Consider the following 25,515-nt stretch of genomic DNA (forward strand, 5'->3'; position numbering starts at 1 on the left):
TAGGGCTCTAGTCCAATATTGGCATACGAATCAGTCGATGTTCTTGACTTAGAGATATTGATTAGATACAGGTGCTACTAATGTTCAGCCAGGTTCTCATAAATCGACAATCAAGTAGACAAGAATGTAGTCTTTTCATTACATCTTCGAGAGACTGTGATTTCTAAAATCCATCAAGTACTCATAAGCAGGTACATCTTAGAAAAATCAATGAAGTAAAAATTAAATCCTAAAGGCCTTGCTTGTAAGCACCTCACTTTCTCCTCTTATGGCAGTGAAGGCATTCCAGCTCCAGTCTGGATACCGCTGGGATCCGCCAGAGGCTGTTAAACAGGGAGTGACAGCACACAGAACCGTGGTTTGGGAAGACCACTTTGGCTGTGGTGTCATGTGGGGCTGAGGGTGGAAGGCCTGGGAGTTAGTCGTGGGGGAGGGTCCAGGTTTTAAAGGTCCTAACCAGTGGCAGCAAAAAGGGCAGCCAGAAGGCAGATTTGGGGGTACTCTGATAAATCCAAACTGTCTATTGGTTAGAAGCAGCTTATTACAGAGATGGCATCTTTGCCTTCCCCCAACTTTTACATCTCATAGGTTCAACATCTGGGAGCTGAAAAGAACTTTAGAGATGACCCTGCCACCTTTCCGAGTCAAATCATTTAAGTCTGCTAAAAATTCCATTTTCTTCTTTATCTTCCAATTCTTTCACTTCTATTTTTACTCGTTTCTATTTCAAACCCTCTATTTATGTCATTTTTCTATTATGACTCTTCCATCTTTATTTCCTAGTGTGCTATGTTCTATCTAATGGATCTTTTCTTAATGGCACTTTCCGCAGCCTCCCCCCTACAGCTTACTCTGCCACAATTTTATTGATGTGTTGGTTAATAATTACTTCATCTAACTGAAATCTATGGACACGATTATATATTTTATTTTGGTTTTCATCTTGTCTACATAGAGAGAACAACTTGTGGAATAAAACAAATCTCCATTCTTTATGCTATTATTTATTCTTACACTACATCACTATCTGTAAATAAGTATATCTTTAAAAATTGTACTTCTGTAGGTACAGTATTTTAGTTTGCTGTCACTTTCCTGCTTTTATGTAGGGCAGTTTAGTATCCATAAGAAAGAGTATTGAGGCTTAGATCCTCCAAAGGGCAGTCGGGGAGTTCTGAGCGCAGACCACTTTCCTATGGGGGACAAAGATATGACATCTTCCTTGGACTGGGCATCTTCATCCTTGCTTACCAACAGTCATGTGCTTTTGTTTCTTTTCAGCAGATTCCAGGGAATCTAATTCTCCTTGACCAGCTCAGGGCAATGAGAATCTGCTCTGGTATTTTGTAGGGAGGGGGCTCTTAAGCAGAAGGGAGGCCCAGGCTGGGTTCTCCACATTTGTCATTTGTGATTGTGCGTATTAGTCATCATGAGGAATGAATCTGGTATAAAGAAGGAGGCTTATACCTGATGAGAAAAGTCTTCAAGCTGTCCCTAGCCCACCAATCCATGAGATTGATTTATGCCTCACAGTATAAAAACAGCATTTTCTAATAAACATTTTCCCCCGTAGACTCTTATGGCCTGGTATATATTATAGGATCAATCCTCTGATAAATATAAGGCTTGGTTATATTCACGTCTGTGTGTCCTATTCAGTGCTCCAGGAGGCCAAAGTCCTTTTTAACATAGCACTTCAGTTTCTTAACTCTGTAATTTAATGTAAATGTGTTTTGAATAACATTGTGCATTTGAATAACGCTGTGTAACTATTTTTGTCAAAAGTTTGGAGGCTATTTATCACTTACTGAGAATTTTATGGTTAATATTTTCCATGCCTCTTAGTCCTAAAAATACTTCAAACTTCATACAATAGCCACAGAAACAAAATAAGGGAAGATTGGTTTAGATAAAAAAATGATGTATGCCTTTAGTATATTTCTTCAGATCTATACTGCATGTCTAGATTTTTGTCTCTTCTTCCCCCTTCCCCAAATCCAGACTTCTACGCAGTTTCGCATACCCTGATCCAATCCATGTGTCTCATCAGACCACTGCGTAGCCACTTAAATATGCCCTCAGTCTTGACCTTGTTAATTCATTCTCCTCGCAGTGACCAACTGGACGGGAATATTTGGGACACATGCAAGTGAAGGTTTTTGTGTGTGTGTATATAAAGAACTTTTAAAAATCAATTTGAAAACACAAATAAAACAATATGGGAACCCTCGTGGCTGGTAAACATAAAAAATGTTCTACTTCCCTAGTGATAAATGAAACACAAATTTAAATGATGAAATGCTATGGATATCTATCAATGTATTAAAGAAATGTATACAATATTGGCAAGCATTTAGGGAATAAAAAGCACTTAAGCATTGCTAGTTGGAATTTAAAATGGTACAGGCTTTTTGGAGGGCAATTTGATAATATGTAGAAGATAGCTTTAAAATGAATTCCACTTCTATGAATTTGTCTTAAGGCAATAATAGGACAGTGTTCAAAAACTATGTGTGTATAGAAGGATCTTTGTTGAGGTTGTTTACAGTGATAAAAGACAGAGAAGAGCCTGACCTAGGGTATTGGTTAAATATGTACTATTAAATATTTATACTATTTATAATATTAATGTTTACTATTAAATATTTAATAGTAAAATTTGGCATATCTAGATGATGGAATTCTATGGAGCCATAAAATATAATGTAGAGATCTTTTTTTTTTTTGAGACAGAGTCTCACTCTCTTGCCCAGGCTAGAGTGCCGTGGCATCAGCCTAGCTCATAGCAACCTCAAACTCCTGGGCTCAAGCAATCCTCCTGCCTCAGCCTCCCAGGCAGCTGGGACCATAGGCACGCATCACCATGCCCGGCTAATTTTTTCTATTTTTAGTTGTTTGGCCAATTTGTTTCTATTTTTAGTAGAGACAGGGTCTCACTCTCACTCAGGCTGGCCTTGAACTCCTGAGCTCAAACGATCCTCCCGCCTCGGCCTCCCAGAGTGCCAGGATTACAGGCGTGAGCCACCGCGCCCAGCCTGAGATCTTTTTTATTTGTCCTGAAAAACTTCCACAATATATTTTTAAGTGAAAAAAGTAAGTTACAAAGCAGCATATGTATATGATAGGTCTCTTTTTGTAAGGAAGAAGCATTAATATGTTGGAGGGGGGTGTGTATAGCACAGGGGAATTGTGGAAGACTGTGCCAGAATATTAATATGTTTTGCTTCTGATGGTAAATATGTAGGTGGTTTTAATATTTTTTCCTGTTTACCTGTCCTTTATTACTTATGACAAATATTATATAGAAAATATAGATATAATAAATATTTCTATATAAATAGATGTGGTTAGTCTATGCATACTTTTTTTTTTTTAAAAAAAGACATGGTTTCCCTCTCCAGAGGTTGAGAACTAGGACTCTATTTATTTATTTTTTAGAGACACGGTCTTACTCTGTCGCCTAGGATGGAGTACAGTGGCACAATCATAGCTCGCTGCAGCAGTGAGCTCCTGTACTCAACCTATCCTCCTGCCTCACCTTCCCGAGTAGCTGGGACTACAGGTGCAAGCCATCATGCCTGCCTAATTGTTAAAAAAAAATTTTTTTAGGGGTTCAGTCTCACTATATTGTCCAGGCTGGTCTCTAACTCCTGGCTTCAAGCAGTCCTCCTGGCTTAGCCTCCTAAAGTGTTGGGATTGCAGGTGTGGACCACCACACCCAGCCTTTGAACCTTATGTATTGTTTTCTTTTTCTTTGAAAACAAAGGTACTTAATTTAAGTAAACATGAGAGAAGGAAGGAAAAATATGTTAAATCTGAATAGTTAGGTGCATGGCTGTGTGTTACAGTATTTTTGTTCTTTTCTATTTTTGAAATATATCGTAATTTATGAAAAAAGATTTTACCTTTAGGATTCACAATAGAATGAGAAAGAAAAACACATGTAAGATAATTATAATTAAAATATGCTCTTAACTTTTTGTCTAAATGTATATCTTTTAAAATTAGTTTTTGTTTTTTCCAAATAATATAAATATTTGATATTTAAAAATATCAAAAACTGTTGAATTCTAACAACAAAAAGTATCAGTCACTTGTCCCATCTTTCTGTATCCCCAGACCCACTCTCAAAGGGGGAAACCTCTAAGCAAATAATACTGATATTTTTACTGCCATATTTCTAAATACCTTGCTTATATTGGTATTTTTTAATTTATCAATTTTGGACATTTTTCTATTGCCTCCTGGTTATCATAGATAGGATTTAGCTCTTCTATCTTGCTATCACCATCACACCCATTGGCTTCCCAATATAGTTATATCATAATTTTTAGTCAAACCAAAAATGTACACATTATTACTATGTAAATATTGTTCACTATTGAGCTTTATAGTGAACTATGATTGTTTCCTTTGTTGAATCTCTCTTTGTTTTTCCTAGAGTTAATTGCCTTTTTTATTTGCATAGTTTTCTATGCATTTGGGAAAAGATAATGCCACCTCCCTCCCTCCCCCCCCGCAAAAAAAGTTGTGCCAAGCAATTTTAAATTTTTTCAAAATCACAACAGAGCAAAACATCTTACCAATTCCATTCATTTCTCCTTTCCAATCTGAACTGGTTGTTCTTAGCCCTAGTATATAGTTCTGATGCTAGGACTTTTCTTCATACTCCTCAGTTGGAGCCCTAACTTTCCTGAATCTCATGTTGTCTACTTTGCTTTATCCTGAAGCACATTCTATAATAGTTTTCTCAGAAAGATTGTATAGGGGTAAATTTTTGAGTCTTTGTTATTCCTTTACACTTGACTGAGAATTTGAATTTTAGAATTACAGATTGAGGCTCACTTTTTCTTAGAATTTTGAAGCTGTTTCAGAGTAGGAGATCTTCCTAGTTGGAGGGACAAACAAGCTTTCTAGGCTTTCAAATACCTACAAAGGCAGCCAGTTGACAAGGAAACTGACTGTGGTAAGGATCCTGTCAGGTCCTCCAAGTAGCTTTCTCGGCCTATCTCATGAGGGCTTATATATTACATTTCTTGGCCTCACTCCATATTCTGGAAACTGGCTAGGGCCTGGTCCTTCCATCAGGCACAAGTAGCTGGTTACATCCGAGCATGCTGAGCGCTTACTATAGCGAGGTGAAGCTAAACTCTCTTTGTTGGGTGTACCATCCTGCTAGGAAGCCCAGCCTTCAGAGCCTCCTGATTTCTATTCCTGTGGGCTTCCTTAGATGGTGACGAGTTCTTCCTGCATTAGGGATGTGGGGACAGAAATGAATGGTATAACCAGTTCCTGGAGACTTTATAAGAGGGGCAACTCGTGACCCTAAGAGACCCCTCTGACATTGAGGCTCCATGGTCCTGTGACTGTTGAACTGGTGTTCTCCTTGGCCAGGATGACCCTTCCAGGGGTGTTGACCTGCTTCACCTATACTTTATTCTTTAAGACTCAGCTAAGGGATTACCTCCTCTAGGAAGCTTTTGTCCTCATTTTTTCTTTCCCACTGGCCATGTGCTTTTTATTTCTTTTTCTCTTTTTTAATTTCAGAGATGTAGTAGTGAGGTATATACATGCCTACTGAGCCCCAGATGTATCTATGGAACCCAATGTAGGTGGCAGGGACTGAAGAGGTATTTCTGTCAGAAGTGACCAGAATGTGACTGACGGAAGTATATTCTTAAATAAGAGTTCTAGCTTGAAAGAGGGAAGAGGACTATTATGGCTGGAAGGGATCTTAGCAAATTCAAGCACTTTGATTTTTCAGGTAAGGAAAAAAGGCAAAATATAGTCTTCACTGGTGCAATGTTAGTGTGGCATATATTTTAGAAAGAACATTGCATCTGGGGACTAGAAATCTGATTGTGAAATCGTAACTCTGTCATTAAGAGTTGATGGGAGCTTGAGCAATATTCCTAACTTCCATGAGTACTTCCTTTATTTCATCTACAAACTAAGGGTAATTCCACCCACACAAGGTTGTTGTGAGAATTAAATGTGAGCTGGCATGCGAAAAGACTAACATGGTACTTCCGTTTTTCATACTATAAAAACTTATTTCAGAAAAAAACATGCTTTACCAATCTAGTGAACATAGTCCTTTAAATCTATCTGAGGAGGGCTTGAATGCTTTTACTAGTGTTAAATGATTACTGTGTTAATAAATTACTGTGTTTCCCAAATTATTTTATGTTACATTTTTTAGAACAACTAATGGGGGTGTGGTGGCTCACACCTATAATCCCAGCATTTTGGAAGGCCAAGGTGGGAGGATTGCTTGAAACCAGAAGTTCAAGACCAGTCTGGGAAACATAATAAGACCCCATCTCTACAAAAAATAATAATTAAAAAAAATTAGCTGAGCGTGGTGATTGGCACCTATAAGTCACACTACTCGAAAGGCTGAGGCAGGAGGATCACTTGAGTCCAGGAGTTTGAGGTTGCAGTGAGCTATGATTGTGCCACTGCACTCTAGCCTGAGTGACAGAGCCAGGCTCTGTCTTAAAACAAACAAAGAAACAAAAGCAAGTTATCGAATTTGCAGTGATGGCTCCTGGTAGTATCTGGAAACATATTTGTACTATATGTGTTGAGGCAGTCTGTGTCTAGGCTATATTCCCAAGCATGATTGTGTCTGTGTGAGAGTCTCTTTGGTTGTTCATCCATTGTAATGAACAGCTCCTTTTAAATTCTACCACATCTATACTCATTCTTCTTTGATTTGGAATTTGACCAGTATATTTAACTGGCAAATAGTCAAGTGTTCTGTAGTGTATACTTGCACAATGCTGAATTCTTAGTGCATTTAAGTGACTTGAAATAATCTATATTAAGATACTCTATATAAATCTCCATATAATATATAATCTATTAAGAAATCTATATAAAGCAAAATTATTTATAATGACCTTTTCACGGAATATGCATTTTTTCCCAGAATAATTTAGAAGAGGATGAAGATGTGGAAATGAAAAATAGCATAACTCAAGGAGACAAACTACGTGCCTTAAAAAGTCAGAGACAGCCACGTACCTCACCATCTTGTGCATTCAGGTAGATCCCTTTTAAACTTTCAAATTCATAGTGTGCTTTCCTTTATGCATAGAACATTTAATCTTCTCTTTGGAATACCAATCTACAAATACCAAGTTTATCTCATGTTTTTTGGTTTATTACTATTTTATGTTGTTTATTGTTTATTTTATCACTGTTGGGAAAGTTTAGAAGCTTATCGAAAGCAACTGCTGCATCTCAGTCTCTGGAATTCCACCTTAAGCTGCTAAGCAGTAAATTATTGCTGGGACTCAGCTGCAAATTCCATTTGGATTTCTACCCTTCTCCTTGTGAGTGGATTTCTTGTCTTATGATGAATCCTCACAAGTGTGCTGAGCCTTTTGTATTGAAGTCAGAGTGTGTGGAAAATTATTGTGTGCCAAGCTTTGGTATATCCTAACTAATTCCTTAGGGTTGCCTTCTATTTTTTGAGAATGGAATAAGCAGTTCTTAACTTTTGCCTATAAAGTTATAAGCCATCTTGATTTTGAAGTCTGGAACTACTCATCAGAATCAATGATGGGACCTTGACTTCTGCCACAACATGTGAAACCTGCTGTTAGTTCATATTGGGGGAAAAAAAGAAAAAAAATTTCAGGATTAATGTAGTACAAAAATCTGTAAATATCATCAAGATTCTTTATTGTAATATTTTAGGTGGCAAGGCCCCCGCCCACAAATGAATATAATGAGAAACAACCACTTCCGTTTGACTTGCAAGTAAGAGACATGCATAGCAGGAAGGGATGTTTGCCAGTATGATAAACCTCAAACAGATTCATAGGAAATTTAGTTTTCATGTGTTATCTGGCAGAATTATAACACGTAAGTCAGACTGGCTCTTTGAGTACTGGTTGGCTGATTGAGAAATAAAGGTTCATAATGCTCGAAGTTGAGGTTGTCATTCTCTGTAGTACGATGTGGGCATGGGATCACAAGCTGGTGCTTAGTAATCTAACATCCATTTGCAAGGTTCTCCCTTTTGCCAATTTAATGTTTGTACTGGTTTGACACCATGCGATATGCCTTTTGGTCTTTGTTAAAATGTGTGAACCTGGTGATGTGTGAGTGTCTGTCTTTGATTTCCACAGGTCAGATGACACGAAAGGGCAACCAAGAGTTGTGTCCCAGCCTTTCAGGTACTGTTAATGAGGTTGAAATTCTACTAGCTTTTAAATATATACTTCCTTTTAGACATATTTCCCAAGCCTTGCACTGATGAAAATCACTATATGCAGCTTTTCGCTTTTTAAATTGCTTTCTTTCTCTTCTACCTTGTTACAATACACCTAGTTTTTAATGCTTACTATGAAAAGGATTTTCGTTTTGCGGATGTGCCCATGGGGCTGTGTGGCTGTGGTAGTGATGTCGATGCGTTTTGTGCTCTCAGTACTGCAGTAAACTACAAGCACTCTGCAACTTTCCTTTCAATCCAGTGATAGATGTTGCCTTGGTTTTCCTTTTTCACTTTTGTTAGCCGTCTTTCACCCTATTTTTGCATGTATTTGTTCCCTTCTTTTCTAGTTTTATTTCCTTCCCTATCTTCCATTTGAGGAGGCAACATCAGGTTTTTTTCTCTGGAAAAATGTCTCCTGAATATTCCTGGAGTGGCACCAGGATGCAGCATAGGGCTTGGTGAGAGCAGTGGAAATGTTTGGCCAAGACTGTTGGCGGAATAGGGGAAAGAGGCTGATTCTGTCTTCACTTTCTGGTTCTTAGGCATCCTTTGGTTTAGGATTGTTTAGCAGGACAGTTCTGAGAGGTCCCAGGCTTCTCTGGAAGCTTGTGCCTCACTTCCTTATGCAACTTTTCCAATTTTTGTTTTAGAAGCAGAACATGCGCTTGTTGTTGGAGGGTAGATGACGAAGGAGTTTACAAGTAAATGAGCTTTTCTCTAGCAGATAGGAAAACTGAGTTCAGCTACATTAAGCAATTTGTCCAGGATAAAACAGATTTGGTATTGAAACTATAACTTGGTCCTGGCTATCCAGATTTGAGTCATCTTCCCCTTTTTGTCCACCTGGAAAATGGTTATTGGGCACCTGCTCTGAGTCTAGCATTGTGCTAGCCATGGGGAATTGAAAAGAGAGACAAGTCTTTGTCCTCAAGGAACTTATATCAAGTGAGGGAAATAGACAAATATCAGGCAATGAAACATAGTGTAAGAGCCATGATTTACCGTGAAAACATGATGAAACAGGATGCTTACCCTGTTCGGGAATTCAGGCAAGCCTTGCTGGATTGAACCACTGAAGAATAAGTGACAGGAATGGGTCAGATGGAGGTGGGAGGTAAGAGGCGGAGGGAGGTAAGAAGAGAAGATGCCCTGGCAGGAAAAGTAGCACAGGCGAGCTGGATGAGGGTGGGAGTGCAGTCCGTTCAGGGAACTCAAGGCACTGGGTGGAGCTGGAGTAGGGCTGTCCACTGGGAAAGTGTGGATAGAGGGCCTGTTCGGAGAGGCAAGCGCCAGACTTGGGAGTGGTTTTATAAGCCACGCTCAAGAGTTTAGGCTTCTTGGGCACTGAGGAAAGATTAAATGATTTGAACAGTGAAGCGACATGATGAGGTATTTTAGGTTTTGCTGGAGGCTGTTCAGAATTTGAATCGTTAAGGAATAAGATTAAAGGATGCTCCTAGTCGTCAAGGATAAGAGATAATGATGGCCTCACCCAGGGCAGCCGCAGGGGCGAAAGCAGAGGATCGGTTTGAAATACAAAGAAGTGGAAGCAAAGGACATGCTGAAGAATGAATACCAGTGGTGGAAGAAGGGAAGTGACCAAGGAAGACAGGAAGGATCATCGTTAAGAGCAGGACTTTGAATCCTAGATTTGAACCCCAGCTGCCACTTGCTAACTGAGTGACTTTGGGTGAGGAATTTTTCCTTTGTGCTTTCGTTTCCTCACTTGTAAAGCGGGAACAGCAGAATTAGCTACCTTATAGGGTTATTGTGAGGACAAATTGAGTTTAACTTCTTTAAGGTTCTCGGAACAGCTCCAGGCAGAGTTAGTGAGTGCTGTGCATGTTCACTGCTGCTACTGTCACCATTGTTAGGACCACGAGGATATCTGTAAGACTTATTAATTTATCTTGTCCTGGTTAGTTGCTGAATATTTAAGATAACACTGCTTGAATGTGACACTTTGCCCATTTTTCTTCACAAAGATTAAGTTCTTCGCCACAAGGATCTGCACCTACTTTGAAGACAGCAAAAGTGGCTTTGTCCCCTTCAGCGACGGCCAAAAGGATAAACAGAGGTTCTTTGTCTTCAGGCCCCAGTGTAAGAAGGTAATTGTTCTCTCCCTGTTCCAAGGTGCTGACTCAGGTAAAGGAAGTTTGCAGCAGGCAATGAGTTTGGCTATAGTTTTGTTAGAGGAGGGGACAAGGGGGAAGGGGAGAAAACACAAAAGACTCTGTGATCTTCTGGGGCTTCTGTTCCTGTTTGGCATTGTAGGGGACAAGGCTGTGGAGGGGAATGGTGTAGAGCATCCTCTTCTAGTGACTCTCAGCTTGCTTAAAGTGATCCAGAAAATAGAGTTTAGTTGCACTTACCAACAATGGTGGTATTGTCATTTCTCACCTGTTGTGTATAGGCGGGTGAGAACTAACTAAGTGGGTAGGGAGGTTTGACGCAGTTGTGTTATTGGATATGTATAGATTAAATCTTGTACTTAAATCTGCCCTTAACTCTCTGCTTATAATATAACTCTGTTCATTTATATTCTGCCTCAGGGCAAATAGAACCCCCAGATGTTCTATTTCAAGATCTCTAGTGAAATTGTTTTAGCAAACTTCTTGGGTCCTAGTTAACTGCTTTTGAACTTGATATGTGTAACTAAAGACCACATATTATAATATCTCCAAAAGTCATTCTGTCATCATTTGCATGGATCAGAATTGTCTTCATCACATTCCCCTAATGTTGTGAATGTGTGTTTTAGAAACATGAGCTCTGTGTGAGTATACATTGTTGTCTATGTTTTTCCCTCCTCACCTGTGTTTCCATTCAGCTTTTCCATAAACTCCAGGCTAGCCAGTTCTCTAGGGAACTTGAATGCTGCAACAGATGATCCGGAGAACAAAAAGACCTCCTCACCCTCTAAGGCAGGTTTCACAGCCAACCCGTTCACCAACCTCTTGAATGGCAGCTCCCAGCCGACTGCCAGAAATCACGCTGAACTCAACAACAACCAGTACAACAGAAGCAGCAGCAGCAGCAGCAGCGGGGGCAATCTGAACAGCCACCTGGGCCCCCGCAGCGCCAAGACTGAGGAACATGCCACCATCCTCAGACCCTCCTACACCGGGCTTTCTTCTTCTTCAGCAAGATTCCTGAGCCGTTCTATCCCCGTAAGTTCGCAGACACCACCTCTTGGTCCTCAGAACCCTGAGTGCAGCTTTTGCGCCTTTCCTTCCCATCCGAGGCTGCCACCAGAGAAATGTAATGGCTCCAAGGAAGCCTTCTGATCGATGCCTTCCCTCTGTGCTGTGAAACTGTCTCTGCGCTACACGTTCTGCCGGCTCCTCTTCAAGTAAATGCCAAGTGTACCGGGTTTTCCTCCTTCCTTCTTTTTCTCCCTCCTTCGCCCCCACTCCTTTTTAAGTGGTTTTTCTTCAAAGGGAAACAGCTTTCATTCCATTCCTCACGGACACTGTTGACTTAAGTTACTTAAGTTTTCAAATCACTCTGAGTATCTCGTACAAAGCCAGGAGCTCATTCACACAATAGATGGCGTTTGCTTTGGTTAGGGTGATATAGGGAATCATATTTTTCTACGTCATAGATCAACGAATGAATTTTGGAATATTAAAATGTGGAAGGTGCTGAGTGAACAGTATCGACCCAGAACTAAGCATTAGGCCCTTGAATATTTCACCTCCTGCAAGGAACTGACCCAGAACAAATTAAGTGGCAAATGGAGGATGTTTATAAGAAAGACTTATAGGTAGGTACCTGGGATGCAAGGCTAGGAGCAGGCAGAGTATCAGGAAGATGTTTAAAGTTAGTCCTCGTTCTTCTAGAGGTAGGTGGGAAGATCTCCACACACATTTTACCAATGAGATCTTCATTTAGGTTGCCAAGCTCCCTTTTTAATGATCAACAATCCCTGATAGTGTAAAATCTGTTGATTAACCCCTTCTACAAATAGCTTTAATAACGTATTTTGATTACCTCTAGGGGTATTGGGATCTATAGGAATGTGAGTTTTGATGTGAGGGGAACAAGGACAAATAGGAAGGAGAAATAGATCCTATGTATCAAGAAAATGTGAAGCATGGTTGAAACGCTGATTGCACTCAGGGCACGAGAAGCCCTGGTGTGTCCTGGAAGGCCCGGGCTGTCACCCTTCCACACCCACTGTTCTTTATACGTTTTCTCCAGCCACCACCCAGGGCAAGACTGCTTTCTGCAGGGGAGAAGGTGGGAGGAGGAAAGGTGCTGGTGGCTGCGTGCTACTTATAGCCTGCTCAGCAAAACAATAGTCCCTTGGTTCATCCTTGAGGGACCCACTTTCCTTAGTTGGCAGTTTAGAAACCATGAGGATGCAGGTTGTGCATGTGTGTGTTCATGTGTGGGTGTGTTGGACTCATTACCACTCCCATCCCTACCTTAGTCCTCTTTTCAATTTTTCCTCCCTCTGTCTACTTCCAGTACTTTCCCTAAGAGGAGTTCTGGCACATGTGACATTCCCCATCTGATTTTATTCCCAGAGATGTTTTTCAGCATTATTTTAGATTCTTTTATAGGTTTGGGCCAGTAACTGCCAGCTCATCCACCCCTTAATCTGATTCTAATCCCACTATGTAAATTGGGTATATATGTATCATAAAAACTTAAATCCGTGTAACTGTGGGTTAGATATAAAATGATAATGCATTTAAATTTTCATAACTATATTTATAAATCATAGACATCACAGTAGGAATTGCGTTCAGTCAGTATTTTCATATATTGACTGTGGATCAGTCTCTTTTTTTAGATCAGAGTATAGATCTTTCCATTTTCAGAAAAAGTATTAAAGATATATAGATAGTTATACAGGCATGTGCCGCACAACGATGTTTGAGTCAATGACAGACCACGTATATGACAGTGGTCCCATAAGATTATAATGGAGCCCAAAAATTCCTATAGCTTAATGACACTGTAGGCATCATAATGTCGTAACACAATGCATTACTCATGTGTCTGTGGCGATGCTGCTGTAAATAAACCTACTGTGGTATCAGTCGTGTGAAAGTATAGCACATACAATTGTATAGTGCATAATACTTGATAGTAGATGACTGTGTTACTGGTTTATGATTACTATACTTTTTATCATTATTTTAGAGTGTACTCCTACTTACTAAAAAAAAAAACTTTACTATAAAACAGCCTCAGGCAGGTCCTTCAGGGGCATTCCAGAAGCAGGCATTGTTATCATAGATGACAGCTCCGTACATGTTATTGCCCTTGAGGCCTATCCAGTGGGACAAGACGTGGAGGTGGGAGAAAGTGATCCTGACGACCCTGACCCTATGTAGGCTAATATATGTGTTTGTGTCTTAATTTTAAATAAAAAAGTTGAAAAAGTAAAAAATTACGAAAAAATTTTAGAGTAGAAAAAAGCTTATAAAATAAAGATATAAAGAAAGAAATATTTTTGGGTAGCTGTGTAATGTGTGTTTTAAACTAGATGTTGTTACAAAAGAGTCAAAAGTTAAAAAAAAACATTTATAGAGTAAAAAAGTTACAGTGAGCTAAGGGTAATTGGTTATTGAAGAAAGTTGGTTTTTTTTGTAAATTTAGCATAGCCTAAGTGTGTACAGTGTGATAAAGTCTACAGCAGTGTACAGTGATGTCCCAGGCCTTCACACTCACTCACCATTCACTCACTGACTCACCCAGAGCAGCTTCCAGTCCTGCAGGCTCCATGCATGGTAAGTGCCCTGTATGAGTAGACCATTTTTTAATCTTTTATACCTTATTTTCACTGTACCTTTTCTATGTTTAGATATGGTTAGATACACAAATACCACTGTGTTACAATGCCTGCAGTATTCAGCACAGTAACATGCTGTACAGGTTTGTATTCTAGGAGCAGTAGGCCATAACATCTAGCCTAGGTGTGTAGCAGGCTGTACCACCTGGGTTTGGGTAAGTGTGCTCTGTGTCGGAAACCGCCTAACGAAGCATTCTCAGAACATATCCCCGTTGTTAAACGACACGTGACAGTATAAGATCTTGCAGATTTCACGGCTAAAGGTTTTGTGTAATCCATGTTTATAGCTGAGTGCCAGTGGCATTGGTAGCTTGACAAGAATAGTGTTCTATTTTTTCTAGATCTCAGCTTTCCTCTTTGCCGGAGGAAGCATAGGGGGGATATTCTTTTGACTATTGTTGATCCCTGCCAGTGATGTTTACATAATTTTGGTTTCATTTCTTATTGTGTGATTTCTTTTTACCTCTCCACTTCCTCCTCCTCATCCCTCTTCTGGCTAGAATAGAATGATTTTCCAATAATTGAATTTAAAGTAATTGTGTAGGCAGTTGCTGCTACTCCCCCCTTCTCTCTCCTAATTTTGTCTTCTAAATGTAAAGAAAAACAATTAGAAACAGAATTGCCAGCACAGAAAACATTTTCTTCTCTCTCACCCTCCCAGGAAGTAAGAAGCAGCAGGTCTTTGTAGCAGACCCCTCCTTTATCTTTGCCTAGAAAATCTCCTGTGGAGAGGGAAGGCTCCAAGCCCTGCCCCTGCTGACTTCTGGTAGAAAGTCGAAATGAAGATGGAAATTTCCACTTTATGCGGAATAATGTAGGAGGTTGTGAGTTGTTTTCATTTACGGTCCATTGCAGCTTTTCTAATTGTAGTGGGTTTATTGTCTAAATAAGATTGTCCTTCTTTCCAGTGCTTCTGAAGATGTAGGACTTAGGATCCTTGAAGAACTAGCAATAAATCATTTAACAAAAAGGTTTTTAAATCCTTAGGTAGGAAAATGAAGTCTGCATGGCAATATCCTCCCAGCACCTTTTAAAAAGACCCAGAAACTCTTACGGGATGGGGGTGATGGGTGTTTAGAGGGAGTCTAATATTTTAAAAGCTACAATTAGTATCTCTTTTGAAAGCTACAATTGCTCTCTCACTTTTTGCAGCAGTTCAGCCCCCAGAAAAATGTAAAAATGATTTCCTTGTTCTGTCATTAAATGCTTTAACACAGAAAACAAGAACTTATGTTAAGGACTCCTTATGGTTGTGACAGCATGCTGAGGAATAGTCAGACTTTATTTGTATTACTCTGGCCTTTTTTGCTAGTCTTGCGGTTTCTATTGCCCTGTGCTATGCACATACCAGGTTCCATTTTTGTTGACCCATGTACTGTAAAAAATTAGTTTCACTCCCTAACACTCAAATGCTTGAGAAATGAGGGATGTGTGATTATGGCGTGGGTGGGGTGGAAGTATTTTATTAAATTGAAATTACTTGTGGTATCTGTCTTGAATATTAGCTATGTTTTATTTTTGTGACACTTATCACTGGATTGCTCTTCACCTCCATTGACCTTACCTGGCCCCCAAGTCTGGATTAGGTCATGGTGCTTCTCCCACAAGCTTTTCTCCATCCCACCTTGGTCTTAATCACAATATGCTTCTCACTCTGAATTTTCATCATCTACTACTGTAAGCTCTGGGAGGGCAGGAATGGGGTCTCTGGGTTTCATAGTTATGTGCCCGGTGCCTGGCATATAGTAGGCACTCACTGAATATTTGTTGATTGGATAAAAGTATGGATGGATGTTTAAATGAAGGGATGTGGGAAGAATTATTACCTCTGTTTTAAAGATAAAAATCTTGAGGATCTGAGAGGTTACATATTTTGCCCAAAATTGTACTGCAAACATGCAGCAAAGCCATCATTTGAACCAAGGTGAACTGTAGTTTGCCATCCCTGCTTTAAAGCATTGCCCGATGATAGATATTGGTTTCAGCATCTTATTCCCTTGTTCAGAAATGACCAGTGATCCCCTAATGCCAGAACATTAACCCTGAAATCCATGGCTGAGCTTCAGGCCCTCTGTACTGTGTTCCCCTTTTGTATCTGTGCCCCTGCATTTAACCTACTCCTTTCCCGAATGTTGTGTTCTCTTGTCCTCTTCTCCCGCTATGTTCTCACCTACTCCTGGCCTTTCAGAAGCCCTTTCTTGGAAGATTCCTATCCTCTTTACCAATTTCTCGTACTTAAAGACATATATTACCTTCCATATCCTCTGTGAAGCTTTCCCCAATAAATTGAACCCACCCAATGTTTTCCTTTTTAACTTCTGTTCCTATTCATGGTGAATATTTAGTACTTCATTTTATCAATTATAGTGTTTCTATTACATACATGAACATCTCTATTTGTTTATGTATTGTCTGTATATGCCAGACTTGTCTCCAAATTTTAAACTTTCTTTGTGTAGACATTTCATAAAGTTCTTTTGTATTTCATGATTTCTAACACAGTTCTAGACACAGAAGGGAAATTAAACTGTGTAAAATACTCATTTGGTTTAAAATTGAAAGGAAAATTGAAATTAAATATTGTGTACTTTCTCCTTTACCGTAGCATTCTTATACCATTGTTGAGACAGGCTGAAGCATAGTTCTCTGTTGCGTGGTAGGAGTCATTTTATGCTGCACTTGTTAGTGCTGTTCTCTGGTGATGGAGACTCTTGGGCGAGTTCTCCAGTTCAAACCTGACCACTGTAAGAACAACCTTGGTAGCCTGTGAACAGGTTAAGTTCTTCTGTGTTCTAACATCAGGCAGAATATATATATATATTTTAAGGAATTATTAGTCCTTAAAGTAGGACTTGGAATAAGATCAAAATATTGGATTCCAGCTTTGTAAAATAACCAGTGTGATGAAAATCTGAGCGATTGGCATGTGCATTAAAAGCACGCTTCATTTTTACTTTGGAATAACATTAGTGGTGACAGTGCTAAATTCATACTTTTGATTGTTTGAACATCCACTCCCAATAAAATGCTACTACTTTCCAGTAGTATATAATAGCTTTTCCTGATGTAAACTTGATGCCTTTTCCCTCTGTCTATTCTGTTTTAGAAACTGTCATCCTGTCCTGATTTTAAATGTGACATTTATTCATATTTATTAATATTAAAGATTAGTATTAGCTTTCTAACCTTTAGATGAATATTTAAGTTGCTGTGGTTTTTGAATCTCTCCTTTTTATTGTGGCATTGCCATAGATTTGATGCAATTTTTCAGCTAAGGGAGATTAATAATATCAAGAACATGAGCTCAATCTCAGTATCGAACCACGTCTTTGGCATTTATTCAACATTGCTATTCTTTTTTTCCTTTCCCAAGGGGACTTGGGAATGTTACTTGACAATTAAAGCATCAAATTGTTTTGAGGTGAGCATGGTTCAGATGATGCTTTTAAATTTGCATATAAGCTATTTATATACACACAGTGTTAGCAGATACATTTAACTGCAATTTAAGTTTCCAGTGCTAAACAGTGGTTTATATTAATTTTCTGTATAAAGCCAGTCACCTATTTTTGACTCTCCATTTGAAACGAGTCTTTCAAACACAAAACTTACTGTAAGTGATAAGGTTGATCAGCTATATATAAAGAGTAAGAATTGGTTTATATTCTCAAATGCATTGGAATTATTAATTGCTGTGGTTGTTCCAACTTAATTTTACACTTTTTTTCTTATGTAATATAAATAATACTGCTGGGTCAATGGAAAATAATCTTTTTTTAAATCTTGGCTTTTATTTTTTGGCGGAGAGTAAAACAAAGTAAGTGCTTCTTGTATATGTGTAAAAGCCTGTCCAACTGAAAAAAGTTATATCTAATATTTATCTGTGTGTCTGGCATGAGCTCAGTGTTGTTCTGGTGGAGCAAAGCGAGACAAAGATGCAGGAGCCCTTGTCCCCACCAGACGGAGAGCTCTGTGCAGGCATCGTCAGCTTCACTGAGCTGCTCTTATGTTTTTGGTCCCTTCTATCTGTCTTTGCACTGCTGCCAGAAAACACTTAAAATATGCTTCCTAATTTAAGCCTTTGTTTAAAAAGCTTCTGTGCTTAAAGAATAAAACCAATTAAACTGGATTATAAGATTTTTCTTTTTCCTTGAAAGCCTGCAGTTTCACCACAACGTATTTAGGTATGGATTCATTATAATTTATTGTGCTTGGCCTCACTGTGTGCTTTCAGTCTTGGAGCTGATAGATTTTGCAGTTATGGAAGAGTCTCAGGCATTATCTTTTAGGATCTTGCTTTACTGCCTTTTCCCCTACCTTCTCCTTTTGCAATACCCCCTAAACTTATGTTGGAGCCTTTTGATCTTTCCTCAGTATTTCTTACCTTCTATTTTATATTTTTCAGTTCCTAAGCTCTGGCTGTATTCTTGATTGAATTCCTGTTGTTTTCTAATTCACAAATTGTCTTTAACGTGTCCATTCTGGACTGTATCCCCAATCCACTGACTTTTGATTTCAATGGCCATCTCTTTCTTTTCTGGCATTTCTATTAATAATTTGTTCCTTATGATAGCCATGTGTTCTAATTTGGACCTGCTTGTTTTTGTTTCATGATTTCTTGTTCTTTTTATGGATATTTTTTCATTTTTTCATCTTGAGGATCTGAAGTGATGTTATTTTGATAATCGCTTTGATATTTGCATTTCAGCCTGTGAGAGTTTGTCTCCTGGTTGCAGACTGTATTAGTTCTCTTAGTGTTCATTTTCCTTGTGTGTTATGGAATTGTAGTTGGTAGGTTTACACAGGATAGGAGCTTTCGTTTGTTTCTCTCCTCTCTCTGTTTTTCCCTCCTCATCTACTGGCCTACTTGTTGTCTCTACTTGATCCTCTAGGTCTTTCAGTCTAGAAGTAGGTCTTAAGGACCCAGGCTCCCGTCTCTCAGTGAGCTTGGCCCAGGCTTGCTTCTCAGGCAGGCATGTGGCTCCGTATAACCCCTGGCCCGAGGGCAGTGGTCCCAGCTTCTCACTGTCTCCTTCCACAGGTGGGAGAGCCAGACCCCAACCCTGAGTACCACCAGGCCAAGGGCTTTTGGCCTGTGTGGCCACAGGAATGGAACACCAGGAGTGGAAGCTGCCAGCTTCCAGCTTTGTAGCCAGAGGCTTGCCACTTTCTTGGTTTGATTTCTGGGCCACAAAGATGCTTATCTTGCTTTTGAGTCCTGCTGTGCCTTTTCTTTCTTCTTCATCTTTTAAAAATACTTAATTTATCCCTAGAGGGGTAGTTTAGAGCATAACTTTCAGTTTCATCTTGACATGAAGTAGGTCCAGTCTCTCCAGCTTACCATTCAGGGCCACTTTAAGTATTCTCCAACCAGCTTTTCAAACTCATTTCCCTCTACTGAGCATGAACCTTTTGCTTCTGCCAGGCAGTTTCTTACATCCTTGAGCAAGCCCTGCTCCTCCTGCCTCTATGTTCTTCTCACATGCTGTGTTCCCAACCTGGTCTCCCTTCCTCCACCCCTTAGTTTCTCAGAATCCTTCCCATCAGGAGTTGGCCTAAGTGCTACCCCTTTCTCTGTGCACCCTTTCTTGACCTCACCCAACTGTAGCACTCATGACGTTTTCTGAAGCTGTCCTGCCTGTAGCGGTCATTGGCCTATATCACCCTCTCTTGTATTGCAAGTCATCTCTCTCGAGGATGTGGGGCCTTGGGTCTCCACTGAATTGGTTGGTAAACTTGAGGTGAGAAACATAGGGTTAGAAAACATAGTCTCTTATTTTTGTATCTCCGCAGCTTCCAGCATTTGGCTATGCTTACCTCTCCGATTATGGATTTATTCATTCCATACTTTCACCTTTTCTGTTATGATATTGAGTAGGTCATTTTTTCTTTCCAAAATTTGAAATTCACCGTGTGTATCTGTGTGTCAGATCTTTAGCCCAGAAAGGCATATTTTTATTGCAGTCCCCTTATACACAGACACGCATAGATGTGGCGTGCATGCATGTACGAACAAGCGCAGACACCACGTGCACATTACTTACCTGTAAAGTCACCGGATTTGCCCCCAACAGAAGTCTTTGGTAAACACAGGCTCTCCGAGAGAGTGAATGTCTGAACAGCTCAATGGCAAATGTGTGGGAGAGAACTGTTTTATCAACTTGGAGGCAGATATTCTCCTCTCTTGGGCAGACCATTTTGAGCCCCTCAGCCTTCTGTTACGAATAAGCAGTAAACTGCAGGAGAAAATCAAGAAGTCTTCCTTTGAAAGTGAGAAAAATAAGCTTGACCCATTCCAACCTGATTTCAACCTCATTCACTCTTTAAGTACAAGTTGCTTACTGTCAGGTAGCTCCCAGATCTTTGGAGGGAAATGCTGTGCTCTGACTTCCTATGAGATACCTCGTTTTGACACCCCCCTCTCTTTTGAAAACATCGTCTGATGACATAAGGATCTCTTTGTCCTCATCACTGTCTTCTACCCACTTTCATCCCTTGAGGACTTTTGCCTATACTTTTTAGCTACCAGGCTACTCCAACATTCTGGACAACTGCAACATTTTTCTGATGATTATCATCATCATCAACCATTTATTAAGTACCTTCTATGTGCCAGGCACTGTATTAGGTACTTTATATGCATCATTTTATTTATTTAACCCACAATTTACAGATGAAGAAATCGAGACTCAGAGAGGCAATGACTTGCCCAAGGTCTGATGACGACCATATTTTAAACTTTCTTAACTCCATGATCGTTATTTTTATTCACTTGGAAATCCATTTAACAGGCCTCCTTATTGCTTAGAGCATTGCTTCTGACATCTTGAGTCCTGCCAGGCTCCTGTCAAACACGTACCTCTCCCGCTAACTCTGCCCCGTGACCTCTTTCTGACCCTGCCTGTTTCTCCAGCCTTCTCAGTGTACTTCTTTCCTTCTGTAGCCTGCATAGTTATTTCTGCTTCCTTTTTCCAACATCTTGGACATTCTTTCTGTAGCCACTTTATTACCAGCCTCCAAAATTAGATCAATTCATCTAATCTTTTGTATCTGTTCCTCATCTCTCTCTTCTAAGCACTGTTAGAGAAAAATGCTATAACTTTGCCAATTGGCTCCATTTCAGATACGTTTCTAAGTCACCTGGCCCGTCAGTGCTCATAATTAGTTTACTTATCCCTTTTTGGCTCCCCTCCCTCTTCCCCACACTGGCTGTTCTGAAGCTTTTTAACATTCGCACCAAAATAACCCCGCCTAACCACCAGAGCCACCTGACCTTGCCTTGAGATCTGCTGGGAACACAGAATTCATCAGAAGTGATTTCCTTTAAGTGCCCTCTTCTCTGCCTCAACGTTTATCTTCATCCGAACTCACCTTTTTCCCCGTTCCCTTTTAGATCACCTTCAGAAACCTTACTGTTTTCCAATGGTAACTCCATCTACAATACTATTCTTTCCAACTCTTCCAGGAAGTTGTCCCATCCACTTCCTTCCCCACTTGTATCTTCAGCCTCTTCCCCTCTGCTTGCCGTCTCCTCTCCGGCAAGTGTGCACATCCAAATTGGTAGGCTGGTGGGCGATGTGGAAGAGTCTTCCCTCAGGCCTGTCTTCCTTACGATTTCTCCTTTGTGGCCAAAAACCTTGGGGAAAGAGAAGCCCACATTGCCTCCTCTCTCATCTCTTTGGTGTTCCCCTGCTCTGTAGCTGGGAGATGGCCCCCCATTCTCATGAAAGTGTCTCCCCAGGTTGCCGCTGACTTCTTTAAGGCCAGACCTGAGGGTCTCCTGTTAGTCCTCATTCTTCTTAGTCTTTCTGCAGCATTTGGCAAAATTGACCGCCCTATTTCCCTGTCATTTTTCTTCCCCTTTGATTTTTGGAGTATTATTTTCCCCTGTTTCTCATTTTACCCCCTGAAATCATTATCTATTTGTTTTCCTTTGCTTGCCCCTTAATGATTTTCCCCAGAGCTCTGACCGTGGCCTTCTTCTCTCTTGGGGTAATCTCCTGAGCATGTATCTACACTCCCAACTTCCTGTGGGTGTTCCCTGGGATGGGGACAGAGAGAAGACATGTTCCTTCAACTGCCAGCTCCTCTTTGGTTTTCTGGCTCAGTGATCTCATCTCTATTCATCCAGTCCTCCAAGCTAGACATTTGGAGTCATCTTTGATGCTACATCTGCCTTGTCCTCTGCTGTATCCAGGCACTAAGTCCTACCAGTTCTCCCTCTGAAACGTCTTTCTGTCCCTCCATCCCTACCACACTGCTGCCCTGATTGAGGTCTTAATGAACCACTGCATAGCCCTTTACATTCTCTCCCTGCCTTAAGTGTCTCTTACCTTTAATCTGTCCTTGATACTGCTGTCAACGTTCCATTTCTAAGACACAGAGCTGATGAAATCATTTTCTTTTTCGGCATTGTTCAGTGGCTCCGCTCTGAATGATGGCTTGCCCTGGCTCCCTTGGCTTGTGCTCGAGGGTTCTCCCCATCGGACCCTGTGCCTGCCCGCCTGCGTCCTCTCCAGCAGTCTGCCTGGCACCCTGCCTTGAGCCTGAACCTAGCACATGCGGTTCACTCTGCTTGTCCTCCTTTCTCCGCTGGTTTTTTATTTCCTGGCCTGGTTCGATAGTTATCTTTTTGATAAAGCATTTGTAATCCATCCAGAATGTCTTTTGCTTCTCGACTCTCATGGGGCTTTGTTCATACCCCGGGTCACCCTCATATTATAGTCGGTTATACATGATTCGTTCTTTCTGTTGGCTTTTAAGCATCTCAGAAGCATCTTTGTTTCTTGAGGTTCCATAGTATGAGAAGTGCCTAATAAATATTTATTGCACTAAAAGTTGGATAATATATCTGGGTCTGTGCATGTTAAGCTAAAGTGCTTGGGAGCCTGTGTCTCATTGTTAGCATATGAAGCACTACCAAAAAGCAAAACAGGTTTTCAGCTTTAGCTTTGATATACAGTAATCTGGAAGTTGTGTATTTTTTTCTAGAAATATGACTTTACTAAAATAAGAGAAAATAAAATTTACCAAGCTTACATCAATATAATTTCAGTGTTCAGATGAACTGAAAACACTCATGTAATGGTTGGCTGAGTCAAGCTGGGTGTCAACAATCTGTCATCTAACAATTGAGCTTTTTGTGATTGTTGAAAAGCACATATTAAATTTCCCCAGAGAAAAGAATCTATTAAAAATCATGTAGGAAGGTGAAAGAATATTTGATATAGCATCTTAATTAACCCAAATTGGCTTGTTAAATCTTGGGGTCCCTGAAATGCATAGAGAACGCTATAGAAAAATATATACACCCGTTTCCAAGCTGATTTTATCATAAACCGTAGTCTTTTGTGTTAATATGATGCCAATAAAACCTTATCCAGCTCTGTTTCATCTGGTGTTATTGGAGAAGTATGTATTACATAGAGGCAAATACTTTGAGTATTTGGAAACCACATTTGTGGAAATACGTATCAGTGTACGCATTTTGCCTGTTAATTTATAAGTAATACAAAAATTGGGAACTCTGTTACAAAGACATAAAGAGTATACAGGAGTATAGTGGCAGTTATTTTTCCCCAGTGTTGTATTTGTTCATTAAAACTGAAAATATTATGAAATACCATGTTGCCAAACATGTATTTTTTTCCTGTAATTATCTATCACATTAAAATAAATCATTTATTTTAGGTGCTTTTTGCCTTTGTAGTTAGAACTCAAACTAGGGATAACTAGTAGAATATTTTTCCTTCCTTAAAGGACTTGGAAAATTGGAGAAATGTAGGAAAGAAAAAGCCAGTGTGGCAACAGTTCATGGAGATTTTGAGTCCGGACTTTGACCCAGTAGGATGCTAACATCCCAGGCCATCGGGTCCTTTGGTTTAAGTTATTTGAACATTAGACATTGTTTCATTCATTTCCTGGCAAGGACCTTAATCTTTTGTTATCCTTTACAACGTTCTGTTTTTGATAGCCAATTTATAGTTTTATTAATCATCTGTATAATATTTATATCTACAATTATTAGACATTTTTCTACCATGATTAGGTAACTGGGCTGTTTAAAAAAGAAACACCTCCAGAATAGGTAAATTTTTAAAGTTACTACCTACATCTGCCAAAACAGATTAGTAGCAAATTTCTAGAACAGAACAAATTGTCTTGATCTCCTTACCTAACACTTTGTTTTATGTCAAATCTTACTGCTTTCAGGGAACAAGACTTCTTGATGGAAGCTTATATTTTGACATAAAAATTTTGGGGGCTGCAAGTGTAAGGAAATTTTATCTTTATTTTTCAGGTTGAATATTGCTGCATTATTAGTTTTAGGGTATTTATACCATAATAATACCATATATTCATAATAAACTTGATCTGGTCATAACTCAGTATAACCCTGTTGAACTTACTGACCAAATGAACTTGGATATTATATTTGAGAAATTAAAATCTCTTGTTTATATAAACAAGTGCTAATTTATAAAATAATATTTACACCTCAGGTCTCAATTTCTTCATAACCATCTCCGTTGCTATTGTTAATTTATTTATTTATTTTTTTGGATTTCAGATATATCGGGTTAATTCATTATGGTAACAACAAAAAACATTGGCCAAGCAAAGCATTTACTTAGAATACTTAAGCATGGATGTTCTTATAAAGAAAATTTCTTTTAAATTTAGAATATTCCCGAAAATTATTTTGGATTCAGACCTGATGAAAATTATTTTAAAACGTATTTATCTTTTAATGTAATAAATATTATGTTTTTAAAAGTAATTTAATATTTCTTTGTTCACTCAGGATCATACCCTGCCTAAGATCATGAGTTGTGTCTGTCTCAGGGTGGTAGAGAATGTTGGACTGAATGTGTAGTGATCCAGGATAAATGCTAGATGTGGAGGACTATGGTGGCTAAGGGTTTGGGCTTTTGAGACGGACTGCTGCGTTCAAATTCTAGTTCCTCCGCTTCCTAATTGCATGATCTTCGGTAAATTGCTTCACTGTTTTCTGCCTCAATTTCCCTGAAATTCTATTTCACCTGTAAAATGTGTTGTCTGGAACATTTAATGAGTGAATACATATAAGATGTTTAGAACTGTGCCTGGCTTATAGAAAGAACTCAATAAATATCTATCTTAGAATTGACCTGCCAAGTAATATATCTAATGTATTAAAAGCTCCAGATAATTGTACTTCAATTAATCTATTTCTTGAATAATAAAATCAATAGCAATAATGATATTATTTATGGAATACAAAATACATTTACATTTTTACTATAAAAAATTAAAATGCCAATAAGTGGCTATTGTCTTTTCTGGAATATCAGTAATTTTACAATACATGGACATTTGGAAGATATTTTATATAGTTGGTAGCCTTACCTGTGACTGAGAAAGAAGCATGAAGTTATGCTTTGTTATAATGGGTATTAGGTCAAACTAGAATTAAAGCAGCTTTCTCTATCTATCTATCTTC

General features: G+C 39.3%; 1 protein-coding gene across 2 annotated transcripts in view; it reads left to right on the plus strand.

Annotated features, from left to right (window-relative positions):
* CDC14A (cell division cycle 14A) overlaps positions 1 to 25,515 on the plus strand; it is a 160,804-nt gene that overhangs the window by 130,456 nt on the left and 4,833 nt on the right. Inside the window, exons 12-15 of one of the 2 annotated variants that reach the window (XM_012654860.1) lie at positions 6,935 to 7,050; positions 8,142 to 8,189; positions 10,213 to 10,335; positions 11,058 to 11,397. In XM_012654860.1, coding sequence (XP_012510314.1) covers positions 6,935 to 7,050; positions 8,142 to 8,189; positions 10,213 to 10,335; positions 11,058 to 11,397 — 627 coding nt within the window. Of the gene's footprint in view, positions 1 to 6,934; positions 7,051 to 8,141; positions 8,190 to 10,212; positions 10,336 to 11,057; positions 11,593 to 25,515 lie in introns of those variants that run through there. The other variant, XM_012654859.1, reaches the window with a different exon arrangement.

Source organism: Propithecus coquereli, unplaced genomic scaffold (genome assembly GCF_000956105.1).
Source record: "Propithecus coquereli isolate 6110/MARCELLA unplaced genomic scaffold, Pcoq_1.0 Scaffold45, whole genome shotgun sequence".
Lineage (NCBI taxonomy): Eukaryota > Metazoa > Chordata > Mammalia > Primates > Indriidae > Propithecus > Propithecus coquereli.